The sequence below is a fragment of the Convolutriloba macropyga genome, chromosome 15 (assembly GCF_964194025.1).
Source record: "Convolutriloba macropyga chromosome 15, txConMacr16.3, whole genome shotgun sequence".
Taxonomy (NCBI): domain Eukaryota; kingdom Metazoa; phylum Xenacoelomorpha; order Acoela; family Convolutidae; genus Convolutriloba; species Convolutriloba macropyga.
The window spans coordinates 38,330,564-38,353,043 of NC_134482.1; the positions used below are offsets into that span (position 1 = coordinate 38,330,564).

General features: G+C 35.9%; 2 protein-coding genes across 5 annotated transcripts in view; both read right to left on the reverse strand.

Annotated features, from left to right (window-relative positions):
* Nucleotides 1-22,480, reverse strand: part of LOC142353939 (ras-related protein Rab-18-B-like) — a 476,381-nt gene that overhangs the window by 227,291 nt on the left and 226,610 nt on the right. The window lies entirely within an intron of this gene.
* LOC142354749 (uncharacterized) overlaps nucleotides 8,524-22,480 on the reverse strand; it is a 49,556-nt gene continuing 35,599 nt past the window's right edge. For 2 of the 4 annotated variants that reach the window (XM_075407132.1, XM_075407129.1), the window contains exons 8-11: nucleotides 21,138-21,330; nucleotides 17,619-17,763; nucleotides 14,397-14,411; nucleotides 8,524-8,851 (exon numbers count right to left, since the gene is read on the reverse strand). In XM_075407132.1, the coding sequence (XP_075263247.1) occupies nucleotides 8,609-8,851; nucleotides 14,397-14,411; nucleotides 17,619-17,763; nucleotides 21,138-21,330 (596 nt within the window). In that variant the 3' untranslated portion in view covers nucleotides 8,524-8,608. Of the gene's footprint in view, nucleotides 8,852-14,396; nucleotides 14,412-17,618; nucleotides 17,764-21,137; nucleotides 21,331-21,989; nucleotides 22,266-22,480 lie in introns of all 4 variants that reach the window. The other 2 variants (XM_075407130.1, XM_075407131.1) reach the window with 2 other exon arrangements.

Here is a 22,480-nt window from a genome sequence, read left to right on the forward strand (position 1 = left end):
TTTGATATAACAGAAGAGTTGGAAAAGTGTTTTTAAATGCACAGTTGAAGCTTTCAATTTTGTCATTAAGTGGGAAATAGTTTTTACCCACTGCCACACTGTCTTCTAGCTAATTTTGTTATAATTTCTTGTCTTTTTTGTCGTTGTTTTTGTAGTCAGATAACAAAAATTGGATTTTTGCAGGCCTTAGTAGTTTTCAGAGGATGAAGAAATGAATCTTTCTAGTGATTTCAGTTCATGAATAAACTTTTACATTACTCTGAAACAAAATACTTTTAAAAGAAATCTAGACGTAGTTTTAGCTTTGCTCTCTGTTGTTCTTTTTGGTTACTTGTTACCGAGACTCATTAATAACAATTAGTTACAGGTCGGATGTCACGTTTTTATTTTGCGTTCAAAACTAGTCAAATTGACCACATCTATGGTTTTAAGTGCATTACTTATTGATTTACCGGCTTCGGCATGGGTTTTTTTTTGCATATATATAATTTAATTGTTGTTTTTTATCTGTATTTGTCATTTTTTTTGTAGAAGTACGATTTGTCCCGGATCATTACAGTTCTTAATGTCTTTATTTTCAGGCATGAGTGATCTTCAACTTGAATGAAGATTTCAATTGATATCTAATGATTTTCATTGTTTGTTTAAAAAAACAAACGTTCCTTCTTATCTACTTGTTACCGAGTCTCAATATGCACTTGCTTTGTAAAGTTTTGCTGGTAAATATTTGTTGTTTTTATACAAAAAGTAACAACCATTTTTTTGTTTGTCTTTTCATGAAGTCTTTTTTAATGGCAGGTCTCATCGGCCCTGTAATGTTCTAATGAGGCTTTATTATTAACTTTATCAAGTGATTTGAGTCAGAAGCATTTTATTGATACATCATTTAGCTTTGAACAAAATTTGCATTTTTGAACTTTTTCGATCTCTTCCTTATTTTGTAGACAATTAAGCTGAAAGGTACGGATGGATAAACGGGGTCTAAACATTACGTGTGAACGCACCTTACCAATCCTCCTTGTTTTAATTGTACTTACCTAGTACACTGCACAGCAGCTTCAAATTTAAAAGGTTAATAGAAAACATTGCTAAATAATTCAAAATGGTAATCACAGAGGATCCAAGATTTTCAATTCAGAGAACCCGGAACTTGCCAGAATTATCATACTGCTCGTTTAATCCTTGCAAGAAATTAAAGGTATAAACAAAGTAATAGATGTATCACCAAAACACAAAAAACGAAAAATACAATTTAATGCCTAGCCACTACCAAGATGAAAAATAATCTATTGGTAAATTAATAAACATTGGTAATCATGGTGCATTTCATGAGAAATTCCCATATTCTTTAAAAATAATACCAACAGATTGTAAATGCAAAAAAAAACAAGAAAAATTGTCAATTGAAACTTTCGTTATTAGAGTCGTAACAGTCAATTAGTGAAAAATGTGCATTCAATCAACTCGAGTGGTAAAGTCAGTAAGCACTTGAAAAGCCAGAAAAGTGCTAAAATTGTTCTCTTGTATCTTCTTTTCTATGTCTTTGGTGATGTACTGATTAATTTATCAATGCGTATACAAAAATAATTGCATCACGCAAATTGAAACGTTCGAAAACAGTACCCTTCGAATGCTTTCATTCTCATCAAAATAATGAGCGTATTTCGACTACACTTTGAGCAAATCTTTAAACTGTACATCCAAAAAAATTAAAAAACTTCAACCTACATCATTGAAAATGTCAATTTATATATCAAAACACCCCTCCCATTCGCTCCCTCTCTGTGCCACTCCACCCTGAAGATTGGCAATCCATGAAAAAAGAAGCTTCGTTCAAACTTTATTTAGATATATATCAAAAACTTGAATATAAAGATCGCTTTACCGAAAAAGTTTTATCAAGTTATCAAAAAAAATTATTAGAATGAAACCGACAACCAGGGGCTTTCACCATGGGCTGACGAAGCACCCACGCCACTCCTGATCAGGTTACGGTTTCGAAAGTGAAGGTCTCTTTTGTCGAGGAGGTAAGAGAGTTCGACACAAAAGAAAACAAAAAGGGCCAAGCCAATATTGCATTTCGCAGTAGCGTTATTGCTGAATTAAAAAGCGATGCAAATATTCCTATTGACTGTGGTAATCATGCATATAGGGGATCAACAAGTATTCATGCAAGAAAACATTAAAAATTTTGGAAAAATGTAGTGAAAAAAACACTGAAAAAAACACATTGACTAAAGAAGATGGCACAAACAATATTGCAAAAGACGAAAAGAGTGCTGACGGTATGTCCCAAGAGTTTGGACAAATAATTGATAGGTGTATGGATAAACTTGAACTTGATAAATGTGTTCTTGCAAAGTACCACAGCTCAAATGCTGAACGCATGCCGCTAAGAATACCGAACCCATCAAAACTTTTAGGACGGGTAACATTGCCAGCGTGGGTTTTCAGTGATGCTTCGTCAGTTTTAGCAATACCAAAAGCAGGACTATTCAATGCTTACTTCAAGAGGGAAAAAATTTCCTCATAACTAAAATTATCTAATGTGATTCCCCTGTACCAAAAAGAGAGACAGGTAGTCTCAGCAATTATATACAAATTTCTATAACTCTTGCTCTCTCAAAAATTTTTGAAAACTATACATAGCGTAGACGGAAGACAATTTTGATGCAAAAAAGATATTAACCAAAAAACAGTTCGGTTTCAGGAAAAAATACTCTACAATTGACGCATTAGTGTGAAATCATCCAATACGCTGAAGATACGGTTCTTTTGAAATCACATTGCGACCTTGATATTTGTGAATATTAGTAATTTGACCAATCAATAAAAGTTATACTGGACTATTCTACTTTACTGGCACCTAAATTCAATGCAGTTAAAATTTAATTATTGTATTTGGCAAAAAAATCAATCAGAATAACTACAAATTTTAGAACAAAACATCGATGAGAAAAAACAATAGAAAAGCCTTGGTGTAAATTTTGAGCTCAGTTATCAAACAGAGGTTAAGAATCTGCTCTCGAAAATAGCCCAAAGTTTTAAAGCTTATGCAACTTGAGAGACTGCCAACCAAAAAACTACTTCCTCTTATTTACTTATTTCTTAGTAATGAGGCATTTACAATATCCATCCGTACTTTTGAGCACAGTTTTTAACAACTTAATTGTTACATTGGAGCAACAAATAAGCAGGGCAGTAAAAACGTGCTATCGTCGTTTGGAATTAGAATCATCTACAGATATTAAGTTCCCAGAAAAATTACTACCTGTCCACCTTTTGCATGACTAGAGATCAACCTGCAACCTCTTTGTCTCCATTGCAACTTGGAAACCAGCATTCAGTAGTCCAAAAGGAATCTCGTTACCTATTAGTGACTGCTATAAACATCAAAGAACTTGGAGGGTTTTTCAACAAACACTACAATAAAGGAAGCAAACACTACAATATAAGCGTATTGAATATTTGAACAATTTACCTAAAACTCTTATATTCTGCTCATATAATTAAACAACATTTAAAAGAAATCTCATAGATTTTTTCCTTAAGCAGTTTGTTGCAAAACATAAAAATCTTAGATCTGGTAATCTTTTATGGCGTGGTTTCAAATTTTGGTGATTTCTTTAAAGCAATAAATAATAAAAAATATTTCTGATTTGTCATCATTTGTAATAACGTTATTGATTGTAAATGTGCATTGTCTCTTTTGCAATAAAAGATTTCTTTATATTGTAACAAACTTTCATCTAACATAACACTTTTAAAATACACTGCCTGGAACTTAACACAAGTCTGTAAATACTCAGGTAAATCATTATCTCTTTTTTTAACACCCTTAGCGACAGTTGCGCGGAAGACAAAAATTTTAGTAGAGTTCATTTTTTGTTAATTATATTTAATCAGTGGTGCTGCTTATAATCTTGTTTAAGACCGAAAGCTGCAAACATAAAATTCTATCATAAGCAAACAAATGTCGGGAAAAGTTTTAGAAATACAAAAATTAAGGAAGCTATCACAAATAAAATTATTGTTAAAAATTGATTCTTTTCAAAACTTCTCAAAAGTACGCTACTTGTTCAGTGAATTGAGAGCGCCATTTTTTTTCATTTTCTTTTCTATTTTTTCATGTTAAATCAAATTCTTGAAATAAAAAATTTGAAAGTAATTTATATGTGAAGAAATTGATTTCATTTAATCGTGTTTTAATAACACTTTAAGTAATATACTGGCTGTTGTGCAGTTTGCTTTCACAAAACAAATTTGTTTGAAACTTGAATCCAAAATATAAAATCTTTTTTAAAAAAGTAATGGGCCTTGACACAACCTAACGGTGCAACGTTGTATAATAATGACAAAATAGATTTTTAAAAATTGGAGTTGGTGGGTTGATAGACTTGCAGAAAACAGAAGAGAGAAAGAGAAACATTTGAGAAAGAGATATTTAAGACTTAAGCGAAGGCACTCACAACCTTGACACATAATAAGACAAGTCAGAAAAGACTTCTTTTTCTTTCCACTGGACTAATCACGCCCTCCCCCTCCCCCCCCCCCCAAAAAAAAAAAAGAAAAATGTTTAAACTGACTGAATTTTGAACGGAGTTATATTAGAATTGGGAAAAATGGCGTGAGATGGTGAAATAAAATTGAAAATTAAAATTGGTTGGTCAATTGCCACCAGTTTTTAATAGCACCATTAGCACAAAACCTTCCATCAGATTTTGAAAAAATCCCATCGTCAAACACTTATAGCAATCGGAGTGCATCGCAGCGCAGAATTCTTTCTGCAAAATCTTGCGCCCTGCTTGGCCAGAGAAAAGGATTTCCGTGGATTCTTCCGTAATTCATGGAATGTTATTGATCACGATATCGATATCAAACATTGAAATTAAGCAGCACAGCTTGCATGCAAAAAAAATTTGCCATCCCGTGTATTTTCACAAAAACTCAAAATTTATTTTTTTCTCGTTGAAGAAGTAGTAGCTCACAGCAAAGAAAACAGGTAGTAAAAACCAAAAGGTAAACTGATAACTAAAAATAAACACAGTACAGAATGCATCAGAACACTGACAGTTCTGCCGTTAATGCTGAGATGACTCCGCGGGACTCAGATTTCCCTAGTTGACAAACTCTTTCAAGGACAAAACAGTGGAAGACCGCTGGAATAACAGGACATAACTGGCCAGAAAATCCTTTAAATGTCACTGACTCTAGTCACTTCTGTTATCAGAGACGCACAGTTGGCAATTGAACCAGTGATAACTCTAGTCAGCCTCTCTCCAAAATTCACAGGATTTCTAACAAAATCCAGCTTCAGAATTCAGCAAAAAAAACTCTCTAACACGGATGAATACAGCAGGCATACAACTATTCGATGAATTGAACTGATAAATTAGACACTCCAAAGTTCTCTTTTCAGTAATAATAGGTGATAATTGTTAAAAGTCATTTAATCACTTGTAAGTTTTGGTCCTACATACATACTTCTCTGACTCCGACTATTTACAACAGTGTCGTAATATTTGAAGTTACAATCCACCGTGTTTCCTATTTCAATGGGTCGTTTCGTAACAAAAAAAAGATTTGGCTTTTCTGCTTTGTGTGCTAAAATAAGCAGTTCTCTCTCTGTCATCCCTGGGGCTCTATAAGGAGCCCATTTGGGTCTTCCTTTTTACGATAAATAGAATTAATTTTTATAATGCTGCTTTTGTATATTTTTAAATAGGTGATTTTTCTCAAAAAAAACGAACGTACTATAGTATTATTGGTAGAAAATCCTTTCTCAGGGGAACTTAAAATTTTTACCTTATCGGTATTAAGAGTACAATCATAAAATTAATTAACTCAGTGCTGCTTGATTTGTCAGTGTTGCCTTAATTTATGATATAAGTCAAGCTAAAAATGGATTTTAGTGATTTTGTAACTGACACAGGCTATCTATGTTACGCATTTTGCATAACTGAACCTGATATTCTAAATTAAGATTCGCTACGTGACAACGTGACAAAAGATTGGATGAAATTCAAAAATTTTATATCACCCATCGAAAATTGCTTTAAACTGTAACCACCGTTTCTCTAACGCAAGCCTGTTTTATCATTTTGACATGGCGAGATCCCGTAATACAGAAGTAGGACAATTTTTCCTAAAAGAAACCGAGTTATATTTTGCGTTTCCAAACTATTTTTTCATCTACAAAGCGCAATTTTTCGTTGTTTTGCAATCCGCTATGGACATCTTTTAAATGTGAACTGAGACATTTTGAGCTTTTGTGATTTGAGCACTTAAGTCAAGTCATCGAAAGAGCGAACAAAAACTTACAAACAAATCGATAGTCTAATCAAAATAGAAATCACAACGAGGCAAAGTCTGGATCTTGATTTTTTTTGCGTGCCCTCGTATTTTCATTCATTTGGACTGGTCGGGGCTTTTCGTGAGGATTTTTGAACGGGCACACGAAGCACACAAGCTTTGAAACAGCCAATGGCTGCATCATAAGCGGGGAAATAGTAGCTCACAGTAAAGAAAAGGGGTAGGAAAAGAGATAGGAAAAAGGTAAATTGGTTACCAAAATTTGAAGAGCAATGAATGAATATGAACACCTACAGTCATGCCAGTAGTACAAAGATGAATCCGGAACATAGATTTTCCTAGTTAACAAACACTTTCACGGACAAAATCTGGGACAACATGACATCACGGGCCACAAGATCCTCTAAACGTCACTCACTTTACTAATTTCTGTTATCAGTGACACACAATTTGCGATAAAACTATTGATAACTCCAGTTAGCGCCTCTCTAATATTCACAGGATGTCCAACAGTTCGAGCTTTAAAATTAAGCACAAAAATTACTAATACGGATGAAAACGTCAGGCATACAACTATTCCATGAATTGAACCGATAAATTCGGCACTCTGAAGTTCTCTATTCAGGAATAACAGGTAATAATAGTAAAAAGTAATTTAATTGCTGGTAAGTTTTGGTTCTCTGTATATTCCTCTGACCCTGACAATTTACAACAGTTTCGTAATATTTGAAATTCTGGTCCACCACTGTTTTATACCAATGACTCGGCTCCAAACACAGAAAAATTTTGTGTAGTCTGCTTGCTTTGTGGGCTAAAATAAGTAGTTCTCCCTCAGTCATCTCTGAGGCTCTAAAAGGAGCTTTCTTGGGGTCTTACTTTTTTACGATTTAAATAATTATTTTTTCAATGCTGCTTTTGTATAATTATGAAATAAGGATTTTTCTCAAAAAAACGAACGTACTATGGTACTATTGGCAATCACTCCTTTCTCAGTGGACATTAAATTTGTACCTATTCCGTAATAAGTTTAATATCTTGAAAATTAATTATTTCAGTGCTGTTTGATTTGTCAGTGTTGCCTTTATTTATGATATAGTCAATGTAAAAATGGATTTAAGTGATTTTGTAACTGACACAGGTTATCTATGTTACGCATTGTGCATAACTGAACCTGATTTTTTTAATTTAGGATTCGCTACGTGAAAAAAAGATTGATGAAATTCAAAACTTTTCATATCACCCATCAAAAATTGTTTTATACTTAACCACTGTTTCCCTAACGCAAGCCTGTTTTATCACTTTGACATGGCGAGATCCCGTATTACAGAAGTAGGACAATTTTTCCCAAAAGAAACCGAGTTATATTTTGCGTTTCCAAACTATTTTTTCATCTACAAAGCGCAATTTTTCGTTGTTTTGCAATCCGGCTATGGACATCTTTTAAATGTGAACTGAGACATTTTGAGCTTTTGTGATTTGAGCACTTAAGTCATGTCATCGAAAGAGCGAACAAAAACTTACAAACAAATCGATAGTCTAATCAAAATAGAAATCACAACGAGGCAAAGTCTGGATCTTGATTTTTTTTGTGTGCCCTCGTATTTTCATTCATTTGGACTGGTCGTGGCTTTTCGTGAGGATTTTTGAACGAGCGCATGAAGCACCGAAGCTTTGAACGAGCCAAAAACTGGATCATAAGTCACTTCAACAATATTGTCTGCATGGGCACTTTTAAGTCGTTTTGTACGAAGACCTCAACCTGGGATAACTAAATTTTTATTGAAGTCGCTCAAATTATTTATCCTTAGATGGGTTTTAACTGAGAATATATTAATAAAAATTGAATGTGACCATTTAATCTAACATAAATCATATGTGTATCTAACAATTATTCTGCATTATTGGGATAATTCAACTATTTAGAAATAACTTTGAAATCGCATTTGCGCTGCAATACTTTGTGAAACTAAACCCAACGCGTCAGTTCATTGCTAAAATCCCGGTACGCAATGAGAAAAATTTTTGTATGTGCTTCAGATCTTATCAAGATTTATCAATTCAGCTCTAAAGTGGGGCTAATCAAAATCCAAAACTATCACCTCAGTCGCACCGGACCCTGTCCGGCAATCAGGCGACCCAAGTCGGCCACAATTATTTTAGGCCGCATACCTCATCCTAGATTTCAAAAGAAAATGACAAGGCTTTTTGCTGATGTCTTGACAAGATCTCAGATACCTCGACGGAGGGGTTCACGTTTCATTTCACAAAGCTTCACTGGCCAGTTTCAGAGTTCTTATCAAAGTTTCTCGCAGCATTTCTTTTTCTTTTCTCTTTCAAAATCGGCAATACTTTGTCGGAAATTTTTCTTGAGTTTCGACTCGGGAAAAGTCATTCTGTCCTCTTCTCGGTGGATAAGTCGTGATGTGAATTGCGTCATACATTGCGTAACATTTTGTCCATTTCGTGAACTCACTTCTGTGAATGAGAAATCTGTTTGGCTGCCGAGAGTCGTCTTGACAAGATCGGCGTCCAGCTCAACCTGAAAAACGGAAACGACGAGCTTTTAAACGGGTCTACTCAGTTTCGCACCCCCCCTCCAGTGTTTCTCTGCCTCCAGTTCCAAGTTATGTATTGTCACATAGCCATATAGCAGGTTACTAGGGAAAAATAGCACGTGCGCCTGTGGTCGTAAAAGATATATGCCCACTAACCTGGGGGTAGGCAGAATAGATCCATTTAAAAACGATACTCGATGTCAGGGAAGAAAGTATGTGAAAAAGTTGGACAAAAAGAGTGGTGAAGGAATCTTTCTTTCCCACTATAGCCCGCAAACAACTACCAGCTTAGAGTGAAATGAGCGAATGGAGGGTATTACTGGCAATAAAGTAGTAATTTGGTGGTGGGAGGGGGGGGGGGGGTGGTCACTACCGACCGTTGTCAAGTACGAATTGAAACGTTTCAGAGAGGGGTAAACCTACGTGCACTAGTAAGCGAAATCGGCTTCTCAATTCGTGTAATGAGCAGATCAAAATGGACCTATTTTAAGCTTTTTTTTGTTGCCTGAGTAATTAGTATACTATATAAGGAAAACTACATAGCTTCTCTTATGTATTGTGTTAAGCATATGACGGCCATTTAGACAATTCAGAAGTTATTGAAAGCCATTTCAGTACATGAAATCCGATACCGTTAAAATAACAATTCAGCCCCCACAACTGTCTGTAATGATATAGACCCTTAAAGGGCAAAGGTGCCACACCAGCATCACTTCCCACTCGGATATCATAGCCGAGTGGGAAGTGATGCTGGTCAGGGAGCGGGAGGTCAATGGTTCGAAGCCCGGCGTACCAAACTATTTTTGATCACGCCTTCATAATCATGCCCTTGCTCTTCCTATGTTTATAATAATTGCTATGAACTTTGTTCAAGAGCAATTAAGAATATAAAAAAAGAACTACAGAGAAAATATTAAAGCAATTGTTTTCAGATGCTAAAAATTATACAACACATCTCAAACTTTAAAAAGCCATGAAGAACCTGAGTGTTAAACAGTGATTCGACAAAAAAAGTCCAGCAAAAAAAGTTTGGCAAATGAAGTCGAAGAGTCCAGAAAACATCCAATTAAGTGATGACTTCACCACACCAACAAAAATTGGGTCATATATAAACCAGTTTTCACTAAAAAAACAACGAGAAACTTGAAACAACAACAGGTTGAAATGTTACCGCACGTATTTCCAAACCTGCCTCATATTTTTTAGTAGCAAAAAATCTAGAAAAAGGAAAGGAAACTAAGGATATCAAAAAAGATTTCACAGCACTTTTTGTCGCTGATCTGCAAGATTACGACAGAAAGAGTACCTATAATAACTAATTGTAGTGTCAATTCTCCAAAATAGCTCGATTTGCAAAAAAACTTTAATTTTGTCAACATTGTTAAGTTACCTAAGATCTATCGAGACAACAAATTTTCCTAAAAGCCATTATATGGGTAAGTGTTGATCTTAGATTTGTCTTCGTAATCAGAAATTAGTGTTGCAAGGGACTCTCATGGTTTTAATTATCATGTTCTTAACAACTGACTCTGAAAACAATAACAAAATTGTGTTGGTTGAATCTTGCAAAATGATTTGCATTGTGTAGTGTAATGAAATATAGTTGAGCAAGATATCAATTGCAAAATCAAATCAAAACTCTAGATTAAGTAGATCTTTTCTATTATTTTTATTGGTTACCATTATACCAATTTGTTATTCGGTGTTTTAGGGTGGCGGTCGAACAAGCCAACAGACAAGAGAGCTAAATTTTGAAAAAAAAAGTATGTCAAGTAAGTCCAAAATTATTGAAATAGCCGTATTATATTTTCTCCCTGGTGGGCCATTGGGCTCCCGCGATAAACGGTCCGCGGATTCCTGATGATATCCCACAGCTGATACGAGGTCCACTGGGGTTTAAACTCACTAGATCTCATAATATTGACCTCATTTTTTCTTCTCTGGTGTAGTGTAATACGTAATAAATTGCAGATACTTTGCACAGTCTTGATTGTAACGGTTAGGAATAATTTTTTTTTCTGAAATATTTTGTACATTTTCATAATGTTGGGCTGGTTGTTACGTCGGCATACTTTGCGTTCAACGGTCTTTATATAAAATGTTTTAAAATCAAATGGAACAAAAGTAAGTGTTTGGGTCTGGTTTGGTCTTAGGTCCTAAATAGCTCATTGTGATCTGATCAAAACTACTTCTGAAAAATTTTTAGTTAATCAAGTCAATTGATTACAGTCAAAAGAGGTTTTTATGAGTAAATTGCAACTGCGCTTACAGTCAAAATTTGTTCAGAGAGAAAATAGCAAACCAAATTAAGGAAGGTTATCTGATTTTCTTGTCAAGTAAAAACGCTAAAAATCGATATATTCGAAAAAAAATTGAATTTCTGTTGGAGTTTGGTGCAATATAAGTACAATGATTTTACGGACTCATACTGATATCGTATATCTGCAGTTATAAGTACTAACAGCATAACGGCATGCAGCAGGTTATTGTACCTATCCATGTAAGGCAGATTTTGCAGATTAACCTTATTTTTTGAGAATTTAGCCCCTGGCATTGCATCAGCACACAAAATTCATACCCACTCTTATAGTAAGCTCATTAAACTAGAGTCATTTGATCGTTAGTTTGTTATTATAGGATTCGGTTGATATAAAAGTCTAGTCCAATCAATTAATTACTCGAAAAAGTGAACAACATTAGTCCTATGTACAAGGATAAGAAGAAACAATGCCAATAATAATGAAGATTTCTTAAGATTTAATTATTGCTCGCTATAAATGATCAAATGAGAAATGCATACTTCCACCGTTTAGGTACGTCAGAAAATCTGAAATCTGCTCTACTTTTTTATATAAAATTAAATTTCAGATTTTTTTGTTGCACGTAAACGATAGAAAAGTTCATTTCTCAGCTGATTTTTTAAAGCGAGCAATAATTAAATATGACCATTTAAATCTTCCAATGTTAATCGGCACTGTCCATTTCATATAAAAATTATACTGATGATGAAAAGATTTCTATATATCTGAGATGACAAATCAGAGTAGAAAAAATACACAGATCAAATCAAACAAGCTGCATTAAATGGAAATATTAATGATGTAGTTTAACCAAACCTGATTTTTTACTTCTCCGTTTAAGATCCACAAAACGACAGTTAGAGAAAAACCAGGATTAAAAATCTAGATGCCTAAACAACCCATAGGGAATCATGTCAAAAAATAATTCTTCAGACGACACCATTGGTACAAATAATTTACGAGAACATTGGCGAACTGATTTAAATTACTAGTAAGCGATGTAAATGATAGGAGATGGTACAATCTTGAGTTGACCTATTTGGATGGCAACAAAAAGCCAGGGAAACAAGCAGAAGATCTGAGAAGCAAACAATCAAGAGGAACACAACCGACTAACATCGGGCGAATTGCTCTCAAACGACCAGCGAGCGGTTGGCTAGCCACGGTTTAGTGAGGCTAGCTTTAGCTTAATTGAATGGGCGAAGGTGAGCGCAGTGAGTGGTTGCACGGGGGGGGGGCTGATGGGGGATTGGGGGAAACAGGGGGGGGGGGGGGGGTGGGGGGTCTTTGGCTGCACGGGGCCCGTACGGCCTGAAAGATGGTAGGGGTGGGGATTGTGGGGTGTGTAGTGAGGGGGAATGATGTGGGAGTTGTGAGGGGTCAATCTCTAAGAACAGCCCTTCACACCATGAGTATAAGTCTCTAAAACCATTTCTGTGAATCGCATACGTAGAAACTAGTGATCTGAAAGGCTCTAAGAGAACTTAATGCCCGCTGGGTGGGCTACCTGTTTATCCCGTTTTTGAGGACTAAAAGTCAAATAGGCGAGGCAAAAAAATCAGTCAAGTGAAAAAAAAGACCAACAGGGTTAATATAATTGCTACAAACTTTGTTGAGAGCAATGAAAAACAATCGAAAGTTTACTTATTACTTTATAAATTGCTGACAACACAGGTGTTTGGAACCCCATTCAACAGAGAGACTGGGCACTTCAACAGTGCACTTCATATCAACAACCATGTTGAGTTTCATCGGTTTAAACTGACGTACGAGAGAAAAACCATTAGCAAAATTTGGACAATTAAGATTATTAAATTCAAAAAAAGCTTCAAATAAAAACAAGCAACTTAAGATAGTTAATAAAAAAATCACTGATAGAATTGACAGTATAGCACTGTCTCCGAAAGATTTCAATTTCAAGGAAGCTTACGATTCCTCGGAATTTCTATTTTGTGAAAAAAAACAGAACAGACAATGCATATTAAAGCAACGGATGAAACCCTCTAAAATGAACAGCATTGTTGTATCCTGATCGCTTGAATCGGTTACGTAACTTTTGCAAAATTTATTATTTTTCAAGCAGATGTATAATTTTTCTTAAAAAAATTTCTGATTGTTTAATGAATGTAAAACTTACTTGTTGCTCAGTTGTATTATAGCCGAATAATTTCACTTAAACTACGTTGAGCTGAGCTCAAATAATCCCAAATAATAATAAAGTATTGACAAGCAATTGAGATATTAGAAGAATATTGTAAAACGAGAAACCAACAGTACCCGAATAAAGGAAAAACATTAGTACTAAAAGTCTGTTTTTGTTGGCGGAAACTAAAGTTGTTAAAATTCAACGATTCATAAACAGTCGTGAGTTTTCTCAAAAAAAAACTAATTATTAGAAGACAAAGCATGAAAAAGCGTGTACATTAGAATTGTTCTAACAAATAAAAAATGGCACGTTGAAGGCGACAAACCGATAAAAGCTAAATAATGAGAACTTTCGAAACAATGAAAGACTAACTGGTCAAAAAATTTGAGGTTTTTTCTAACGCTCTTTTCGGCTCATCAATAAACCAAAAGTATGGAAAATAGGATACTTCTCACCAGCTTCCATCGTATTTTTTACGCAATCAAGCTCACAAGTTTTTAAATTCCAAGGTAGCACGGGGACAAATTTGTTGAGAAAAATTCAAAGAACAAAAATTGGGTTCGAATCAGTAGCTACTTCACAGTGCGTTATTCTCTCCTTTCGTTTGAAAAACATTAGCAAAGTTGAACAATTAAGATCAATAAATTCGAAAAAGCTATTAAAAAAGCTAAAGCACGACAATATATATTCTTTTAAAATAAATCATTTTTTAATATAAAGGAATGACGGTACAAGATCAAAAAATTATTACAATTGCAATTTTTTGTTTATTTTGGTGTATTTGGACACTTAAAAGTTGCCGTCATGAAAGAAAGATAGATGAAATTGTGGATCAATTTCCGTTTGTGCCCCCCCCCCCATTACGTTATGCACCACAGTTACAGAGCACGTGAGTTACCGTACTAAAACGTTATGTTAAAACATTGCACGTGTTGTTAGGGCGGAGGTGCACCCACTAAGCTTGAGGGGGTACAAAGAGAAAAGATCGGAGGTTGTTTAAAGAGTAAAAAGTAAAAATCAACCTTATTAATGTATTATAAAGACACTATATGAATCTGAAAGAAAACATGCTAATCAGAATACCTGACAGTCTGGACCCTGAAGCAAAACGAGAGAAGACATCCCCTTTTTTTAGCAAGCAAAGAAAATTAGATCTTTTCCGTTAATGCCCCTCCCCGTAAGTTATGCGGGATCTTTTCTGTTTCTGTTTCGCCCCCCCCCCCCCCTTAGTGTGTTTTACCCCCCCCCCCCCCCCACCCCAGTTAAAAATTATATGTTGTTGTATAGCTCGTTGCTATGTAAGAAAATAGCACGTGCGCCTGGGGGCGTAAAAAATATAAGCCCATTGAGCTGGGGGGGGGGGGGACAGAATAGATCCCTTATGCGTTCCCAGCTGTTAAACAGGTGTAAGTAGACAACAATTCAGTATGCATTTTTATAGCGTGTGTGATAGGTGCGAGATAATGTGAACAAATTAAAGGGGGCACAAACGGAATAAGATATTGGGGGCACAAATCGGGAAAACTGAAATAATCAATTATAGGAGTAGGATTATCAAAGTGTTTAAGAAAGTTAATTCCCACCAGATTGATTTATCACTAACGATCGCCCAACATGGGTTAGAGATAAAGCCATCTTCCAAAACGTCGCAACAAAAATCAACCGAAAATTCAACCACACAAATATAGGAATGGAATAATGTGTTGCCTAATAAAGTGGGTTTCTTTTTATGAATGGAGACTAGTTTGCGTGTGTGTGGGCGGGGGGTTCCCGGATCTGAGTGTCAAAATAATTCAGTACTGAATCATAAAAATTTCATTATGATTTTTTCTATCTCAAGAATTCTGGACAGGGCATTTTATAGCCTGATAATTGTAAATTTCAGAAATTGATTCTGAGTTTTTTCTTCTCAGACTGAAAAATGAACTGGGTTTGAATGAATGAAATTTTGATGAGTCATGCACAGAATTTTTTCTGGACAGCCTAAAATTCAGACTGATTTTTTTTCTGCACATTAAGACGTTCATCTTATTTCTTGTTAAAAGAAAAACGTTGTCTGAACTAAAAAAAGGTTCAATTTAATAGAACACATTAAGTGGAATATTCACTCAAAATTGCAGTTTTTGATAAAATAAAAAAAAGTTTGAGTTTTTGTCTGTTTTTAACAGATTTGAAAATTTCTGCCCGAAAGGTTTACTATAATTCTATCTGCCAACTCATCTTCCCCAACTCATCACACATCCGAAGATGAATACCCGGCTTTGTGAATACCCGGATACATCGACCCAGCTGTGAATACATCGACCCGGATCCGTAGCTGCTGTGAATTCCCGGATCACATCAATCGTATGTGTTCATTCACGGCGTTCTGAAGCGGCTGTTGCACCTTGTATCTGCGCCAACAGTCCCCAGATCAACCATTACCTGCCGTCAATTTCCTCACAGAGATGCGTCTGAAGTTTCAGGTGTCATGAATTTGAACGAGTAATACAAAATATGTCAAAATAGGATCGCAATGTGGTGGTGCGGGGGGCAATGCAGTGAAGGGGGGCAATGTGTGCCCCCCTTCACTACATTGCCCCCCACCACCACATTGCGATCTCATTTTGACATATTTTGTATAATTCGTTCAAATTCGTGACACCTGCAACTTCAGACGCATCTCTGTGTGAGGAATTTGAAGGCAGGTAATGGTCGATTTGTCGGCTGTTGGCGCAGGTACAATGTTGGGTTATGGACTTTCGCAAGCGGAATAAAAAGCGTTTTTAACTAAGTAAAAGAATTAATTTCTCAAAAATGAGAGAATAACAAAATGATATTTTACAGTAGAATTTAGAGATTTACAGGAGAGATCTGATTATAAGATCAAGATGGTGATTTGAATTTGGGGATGAAAAAGGACTCAAAAATCAGCTGTATATATACCCATTATCAGTTTGAAAAAGTCAAGATACAAAACTAATCTTAGCACCGTGATTTATAGTGGGGGTCGCAAAGGTTACCCAATATGGTTTGCTTCTGCAAATCAGTCGCAAAGGGAACCATAAATGGAATGCATTTGCACTTTTCTGAGAATTCATTCACACTTCCGGAGATATCATCATCATTTAATACATGCTGGGAAGATTTTACATCAATTAATCTAACTCTAATAATAGTTATCTAGATTCACCAATTTGAACCGAATATTGATTCTCAGCACCATTTCTTGACGATTCATTTATATAATTTCTTTGATCAAAATCAAATTGCTTGTCTTTCTAATCTGGTAAGTCAAACTTTCTTTCTAATTCTCACTAAGTTTAAGACTATAGTTTGATCGAAATTCTAACATACAAGGTGCAACAGCCGCTTCAGAACCCCGTGAATGAACACATACGATCGTTCACAACTCGGGTAACGAAGTTTGGGGTGTTCAAGGTGGTGGTGGTGGGGGGATGGATTGTGTTGGGAGGGGGGGGAGGGGGCTTGGTTTTATTTCTTCTTGGGTGGGGGGCTTGGGTTTGTTTCTTGGTTGGCGGGCTTGGGTTTATTTCTTGGGTGGGGGGGGGGGGGGGGGGCTTGGGTTTATTTCTTGGGTGGGGGAGGGGCTTGTGTTTCTTTCTATCGATGGGATTCACTGGTAGCTTAACCCGGGTCTTTCCTTAACTCGAGGTTTGTACTGGGTTCTACTTGTCTTCCATTAGTTTGATCCAAATTTCCCCAGGTACCATCAATTAATGTCATTTAAAACAGCACTGAATCATAATTTTTCCCAGGCTTGGGTTTATTTCTTATTGGGTGGGTGGGGGGGGGGGGCTTGGGTTGATATTTTAATATTAATTCCAAACCCACCCTCCATCCAAGCAGCCCCCCCCCCCCCCTGTTTTAACAAGCGTTTATTTTTTATTTAACAAGGTTTCCGGTCCTACTATCAGTCTTTTTTATTATTTTGTAACGTGTACTTACACGATTTTACTTGGTTTTTTGCCTGATCGTGCGACACGTTTGCCAAAATTTTTGATATTCGAAAATTTTATTTTTACTATGATTTTAATCTGATCAGAAAAAACAACAAACTCAGAATTTCCAGTGACGATTCATGAAAAAAATGTTTCTGGGTTTTGTCTGCACATAATGCGAGGTAAATTTACCCTTAGGTCACTCTGATTCAGGACTGGTTTAACGTTTTGCCATCGGATTGTAATGAGTCAGTACTGAAAGGCTCTGACACTCGGGTCCGGGTTGTAATTACAATTATACCATTAGGTGGGCTATTTTTTGGGCAATCTGTGAGGGGAAAACATTGAAAAAAAGGACCAATACCGGACTAAGATCAGCCTTGTTCCCGACAATCATGAGGCAGACATCCCCTGGGGCGAATCCATACACATCCTCCATCCACGTCTTCAGACTGTAGAAAGACTGTGGCCTCGTGACGTCATACATCAATATCACTCCGTCTGCTTTTCTGAACAAACAATATTAGCAAATTTTCTTTTTTTCTGCATATTAAATGGGAAGCATGGATCAATTTGTCGACACCCCAGTTGAGACCGGATGATGATCTTGCAGGAATCTTGCGACAAATTGTTATCTTGCAAGATGATGGCTATCCTGCAAGATCTTGCACGGAAATCTTGCCAAACGATGCGTTGTCGGTCTTGCAAGATCTTGCAAGATAACCATTCCATTTCGGCTGGGGCATATATTCAGAATAAAAACTGTTGATTGGCGGTGTTTTAGAAAGCAGCAAAAATTCCTCAAAACAAGAAAACCATCTCCGTTCTTCAGCTTATCGCATCTATTACAAATATCAATATCCCTCTTTAAAAACTGTTCCCTAAGCTGCTTCTCATTTTAGTAGAGTATGGGAAAGGCAAGTACCGATTTTCAAACTCCGACTGTAATCAGTTATTGAGTTGAGAATCGCAACACAGTGAAACTAAACTTGATAGCCGTGATGAAGACATACTAAGTTGTAAAAATTGAAACATTTTTGAAAAAAAAAACATAGCACAAAATTATAAAAGCAAACAAAAAATAGTAAAGTTTATCAATAAATATCCAGAAATGGCGGACAGTTCAGCCAATTTTAGTTTATTAACCAACATTTGAACCTAATTATTTCAGTACAAGGAAAGGGGATGCAAGTTCTGTATGTGCATAGTACACACATTTTACACGAGACGAGTGTCAACCAGAAGACCTCAACTAAGCAAAAAACAAAAAAACAAAGTTAATCAACATCACCGTGAAATAAAATTAAAAAAGTTTTCATTAAAACAATATACAAGAACAAACCAAGATCTCCATCAATGTACGTTGAATTTTGATTCTTTGAAAGCGAAATTATAAAAATTTGTAACCTTTTTAATACAGTTTCTTCTGATATTCAACAAAAAGAAATATTTGGGTACCTTGCAAACGTTATGAGTGATATCAACAGAGTCTTGCCTCTAAAAGCGAACAAACCTGTCTATGGTATCTATTTGATAAAAAGTTGAATTAAATGACTGTTATTTTTGCCTTTCTCCTGAAACTTCAAGTTTTGATTTCAAATAGCATTTGCATGTAAATTTTACCTCATTTTAATGTCGGCCAAAATCCTCTATAATACTCATTAAAAAGCGCGGTTCAATTAAAAACCTTTTCAACGAACAGCTTTATACAAGGTGTATTAAAAATTTTGTAATGCTCGTTTTAAAGCGAAACAATATTTCATTTGGAAATTAAAATCAAAGTCGGCGCATCTTCAATTTCATTTCAATTGTAAACTACCTCCAATAGAGATAAGCAGCCTTAAAATATGACTGAGAGCAATTTAAGAGGCAAAAAAACCAACGTTGAAAATTAAAAAAACAATATAGCTGCAAAGCATTCAGACAGAAAAAAAAAGTCCGAAAATTTTTTTAAAAAAAGAAAAAAATATTAAAAACCAGTCTTACATTTAAAAAAAAATAAAACTTTCCTCTAAAATGCCGAATGCTCTCAAATGACCAGCCAACTGGTAATCCAATAAAAACTATTTTTACAAAAAGTAAGGAAAAATTTTTAAGAGAGTAGTTTAAGGGAAACGATTTCTACAATAGAAGATACAATTTATATATACCCGGAGTTTGGTGGCAGACTAAATCAGCGTTGAATCAGTCTAGAGACATTCTGTTTTTTTAGGATGGCCAGTACTCTGTTCATGTTAAAATTTACAATGTCCGGTCTGATTTTTGAGTAAAAATTTCTTCATGAAAAATAATAATTGAAGCTTAACTTTCTCCAACAAGGTTTGCTTTATATGCGATTCGAACATGCGCGTGGGTTACGTGTAACATTTAATTTGCGTAGCAGGTCTTAACCACTAAGCTATATCTGTTTTGTGTTAATTGCCTAGAAACTACTGTAAGTATAAATAGTGTTTGTTCTACCATAGCAATTACCAGTTATACGCTAGAAAAGTATGACGTTATTCTTCACAGAATTCATTTTGGGGTATGAGTAATTTTTAGACTATACAGGATAAATTTAGCCTGTGAAAACTCCATGACCTCAAGATAATTATAATGAAGGAAAACAGCACTTAAAGAATTTTAAAATTTTTTGGAGATGCAATGTTTCAGAATTGAATTAAGTTCTTACTTTTGAAATCTGCTGGTTCAGCGCTGAAAAGCTCTGAGACGCAAGATATTTAACACGCAATACTGAAGAATTTGTTTGTGAAAAAGTTATTTGAAAGTGGTCAGACGAAGAAAACTGGACCATCATGACTAAAACTAATTGCTACAATAGTAGTGTTGACCACTGCAAAAGACAAAACTTAATATATTTCTAGCAAACTTAGTAACTGTCTCTCAATAAACAACAAAGGCATAACTTATCGATGAATCAGTCCTTTTTTGTCCGATTATTACTACAAATTATTGACATATTAACAAAGCTCTGCTTTGATTTTCAACTGCATTTTTCTACCTTTGTTAATAACTGTAGAGTTGTAAAAAATGAGTGGCGGAAAACAGTAGTTTTATCAGCAACACAGTGGTTTAAATTATGCGACTGATGTAATCGCAGAAAGAGTCGATGACAAGCATCACTGAACGATTCTCAAGGCCCTCTCATATTTATTCAACTACTAGGCATCGTCTTGGTGTTTGATAGTTTTTCGATAGCGATAACAACCGTGCGGCCATATTCATAAAATGCCATATATGATGTATTTTGCATACTTTATTAACCGTACTACGGGAGTAAAAATATACAGCATCTGTTTCCTTTTCCCGAAATAATTTCTTTTCATTACCAACTGGGGCAGAAATAATTCTGGCCTTCGTTCGGAGAACATTTTGTGTAGCCTAAAAATAGTGACATGAGACATTATTCATTACAAATTACACCTACTGTCATCAAGGCGTAAAATGTCAATTCTGGAAGGTTATAAATCGTCCGGGGGGGGGTCGTATTGATAGTTCGTTCTCCCGGCGCTGTAGATCATTTATTATCAAAGGGAATTCAAAAATACCCCAGTTGGGTTTTTGTAATGCACAAAAATGAAACCCAATTGGTATAGAAATAATGGTTACGCTTGAAGTCACTGAGAACTTCTGGCGTTTATCCAGAACCGCGAAGCGGTTCGAGATATTAAGTCAGAATATCGAAGTGACTTCTGCAGAGTCACTTAACCATGCTTAAAACACGAGACGCGCACGTTTTAAAATGACGAAAGTCGACGGAGTCAACTTCTGGCTTTTTAACTTCTGGCACTGCAGACTTTCGGTATTTTAAAATGTGCACGTGAGTGTTTTAAGCTGTAGAACTACCCCAACCAGTTGGGTTCTACTGGTTCTTAATTCATACCTGAAGTAGTTCCTAGTAAGAGCCCTGAATTTCTCCTGTCCACAAGTGTCCCAAAGTTGAAGAGTGCACTGTTGTCCATGGACTGAGATACTCTTCAGAAGGAAATCTATTCCCACTGTGGAGGGGAGTTTTTCCTGGAAGTAGTCCGAGTGGAATCTCTGGATGAAGGAGGTCTTGCCCACACAAGTGTCGCCTGGGAATGTGGGATCTATTATGTTCCCCCTTCTGTGTTTTCTATGTCCCCCCATATACAATTTAAGTGTTCTACTGTTAATAGGCTGGGGGGAGGGGGAGGGCGGAGGGGGTGCAAACCAGAATAGATCAAAAATCGGAAATATGACCCGGATTAACTTTCAGGAAAGAGAATTCGGATTTAGTCTGTTTCACTGTTTAGGCCTGAGTGCCGCTTATGATTAACAGTGGCAAAGCATGCATTGTTACATAATAGCACCATTTTGTAAAAATAGTTCCTTTAAATAATGTGGGGAAGTGAGGTGCATCATAGTTAAAAAATTTCCACTAATATGATTAGAAGGAACTTTTGATTAGAAATTTCGAACTTGTTCAAGGGCATAACTTGAACTTGAACCAGCATAACACACACAAGACAATATTTGAATGTTTATGACGTCACATGTTAAAAATATTAAAATGGGATCACATATGGGGGGCATATTTTTACGCTCCCCCCCCCCCCCGGCGCACAAGCTATTTTTTCATAGTAACGTGCTATATCAGAACACATCAACCGTATTTTGGGGCATAAAAACACTGGGGCGGGGGGGGGCAGAATAGATGCAAAAAATGTTCATACGCAATTTCCGACTCTGCCTTTAATAAGAACGCACTAACCCAGAAAAACAATTTTGAACACTTTCTCCTGATTGGCTGTTGAATAAAGATTAGTTGAAGACTCTGCCTCTCTGATATGTTCCTGAACTGTCTTGTCAATATCATTGATAGACACTAGAGATATGGATGAACTCTGACCCCGCGACCTTGACCTGGATCGGGTCAAGTTGCCCTCGACTGATGATGAAATGATACTTTGGGCTTCCGAATCGTCGCTGGAATCGACCGCTGGTCGGCTTTTGGGATCCAAAGTCCAGAGATCATCTTCGCCGAAACCTAGATTATAATTTCAATTAAGTTAATTATGAAAAATGCCACAACTGAGCAAACAAACTATTTTTGCAATTGCTCGTAAACCTCATCTAAAGCATGTGAACAAAAACATGAAAGTTACAAGCGCGAATCTATATACTCGCATTGTTAAATAGCTCTGATGAGTAAATAGTTATGATTGCTGGTTTCGATCAGTCAATTTAACACTGATCAGCCAA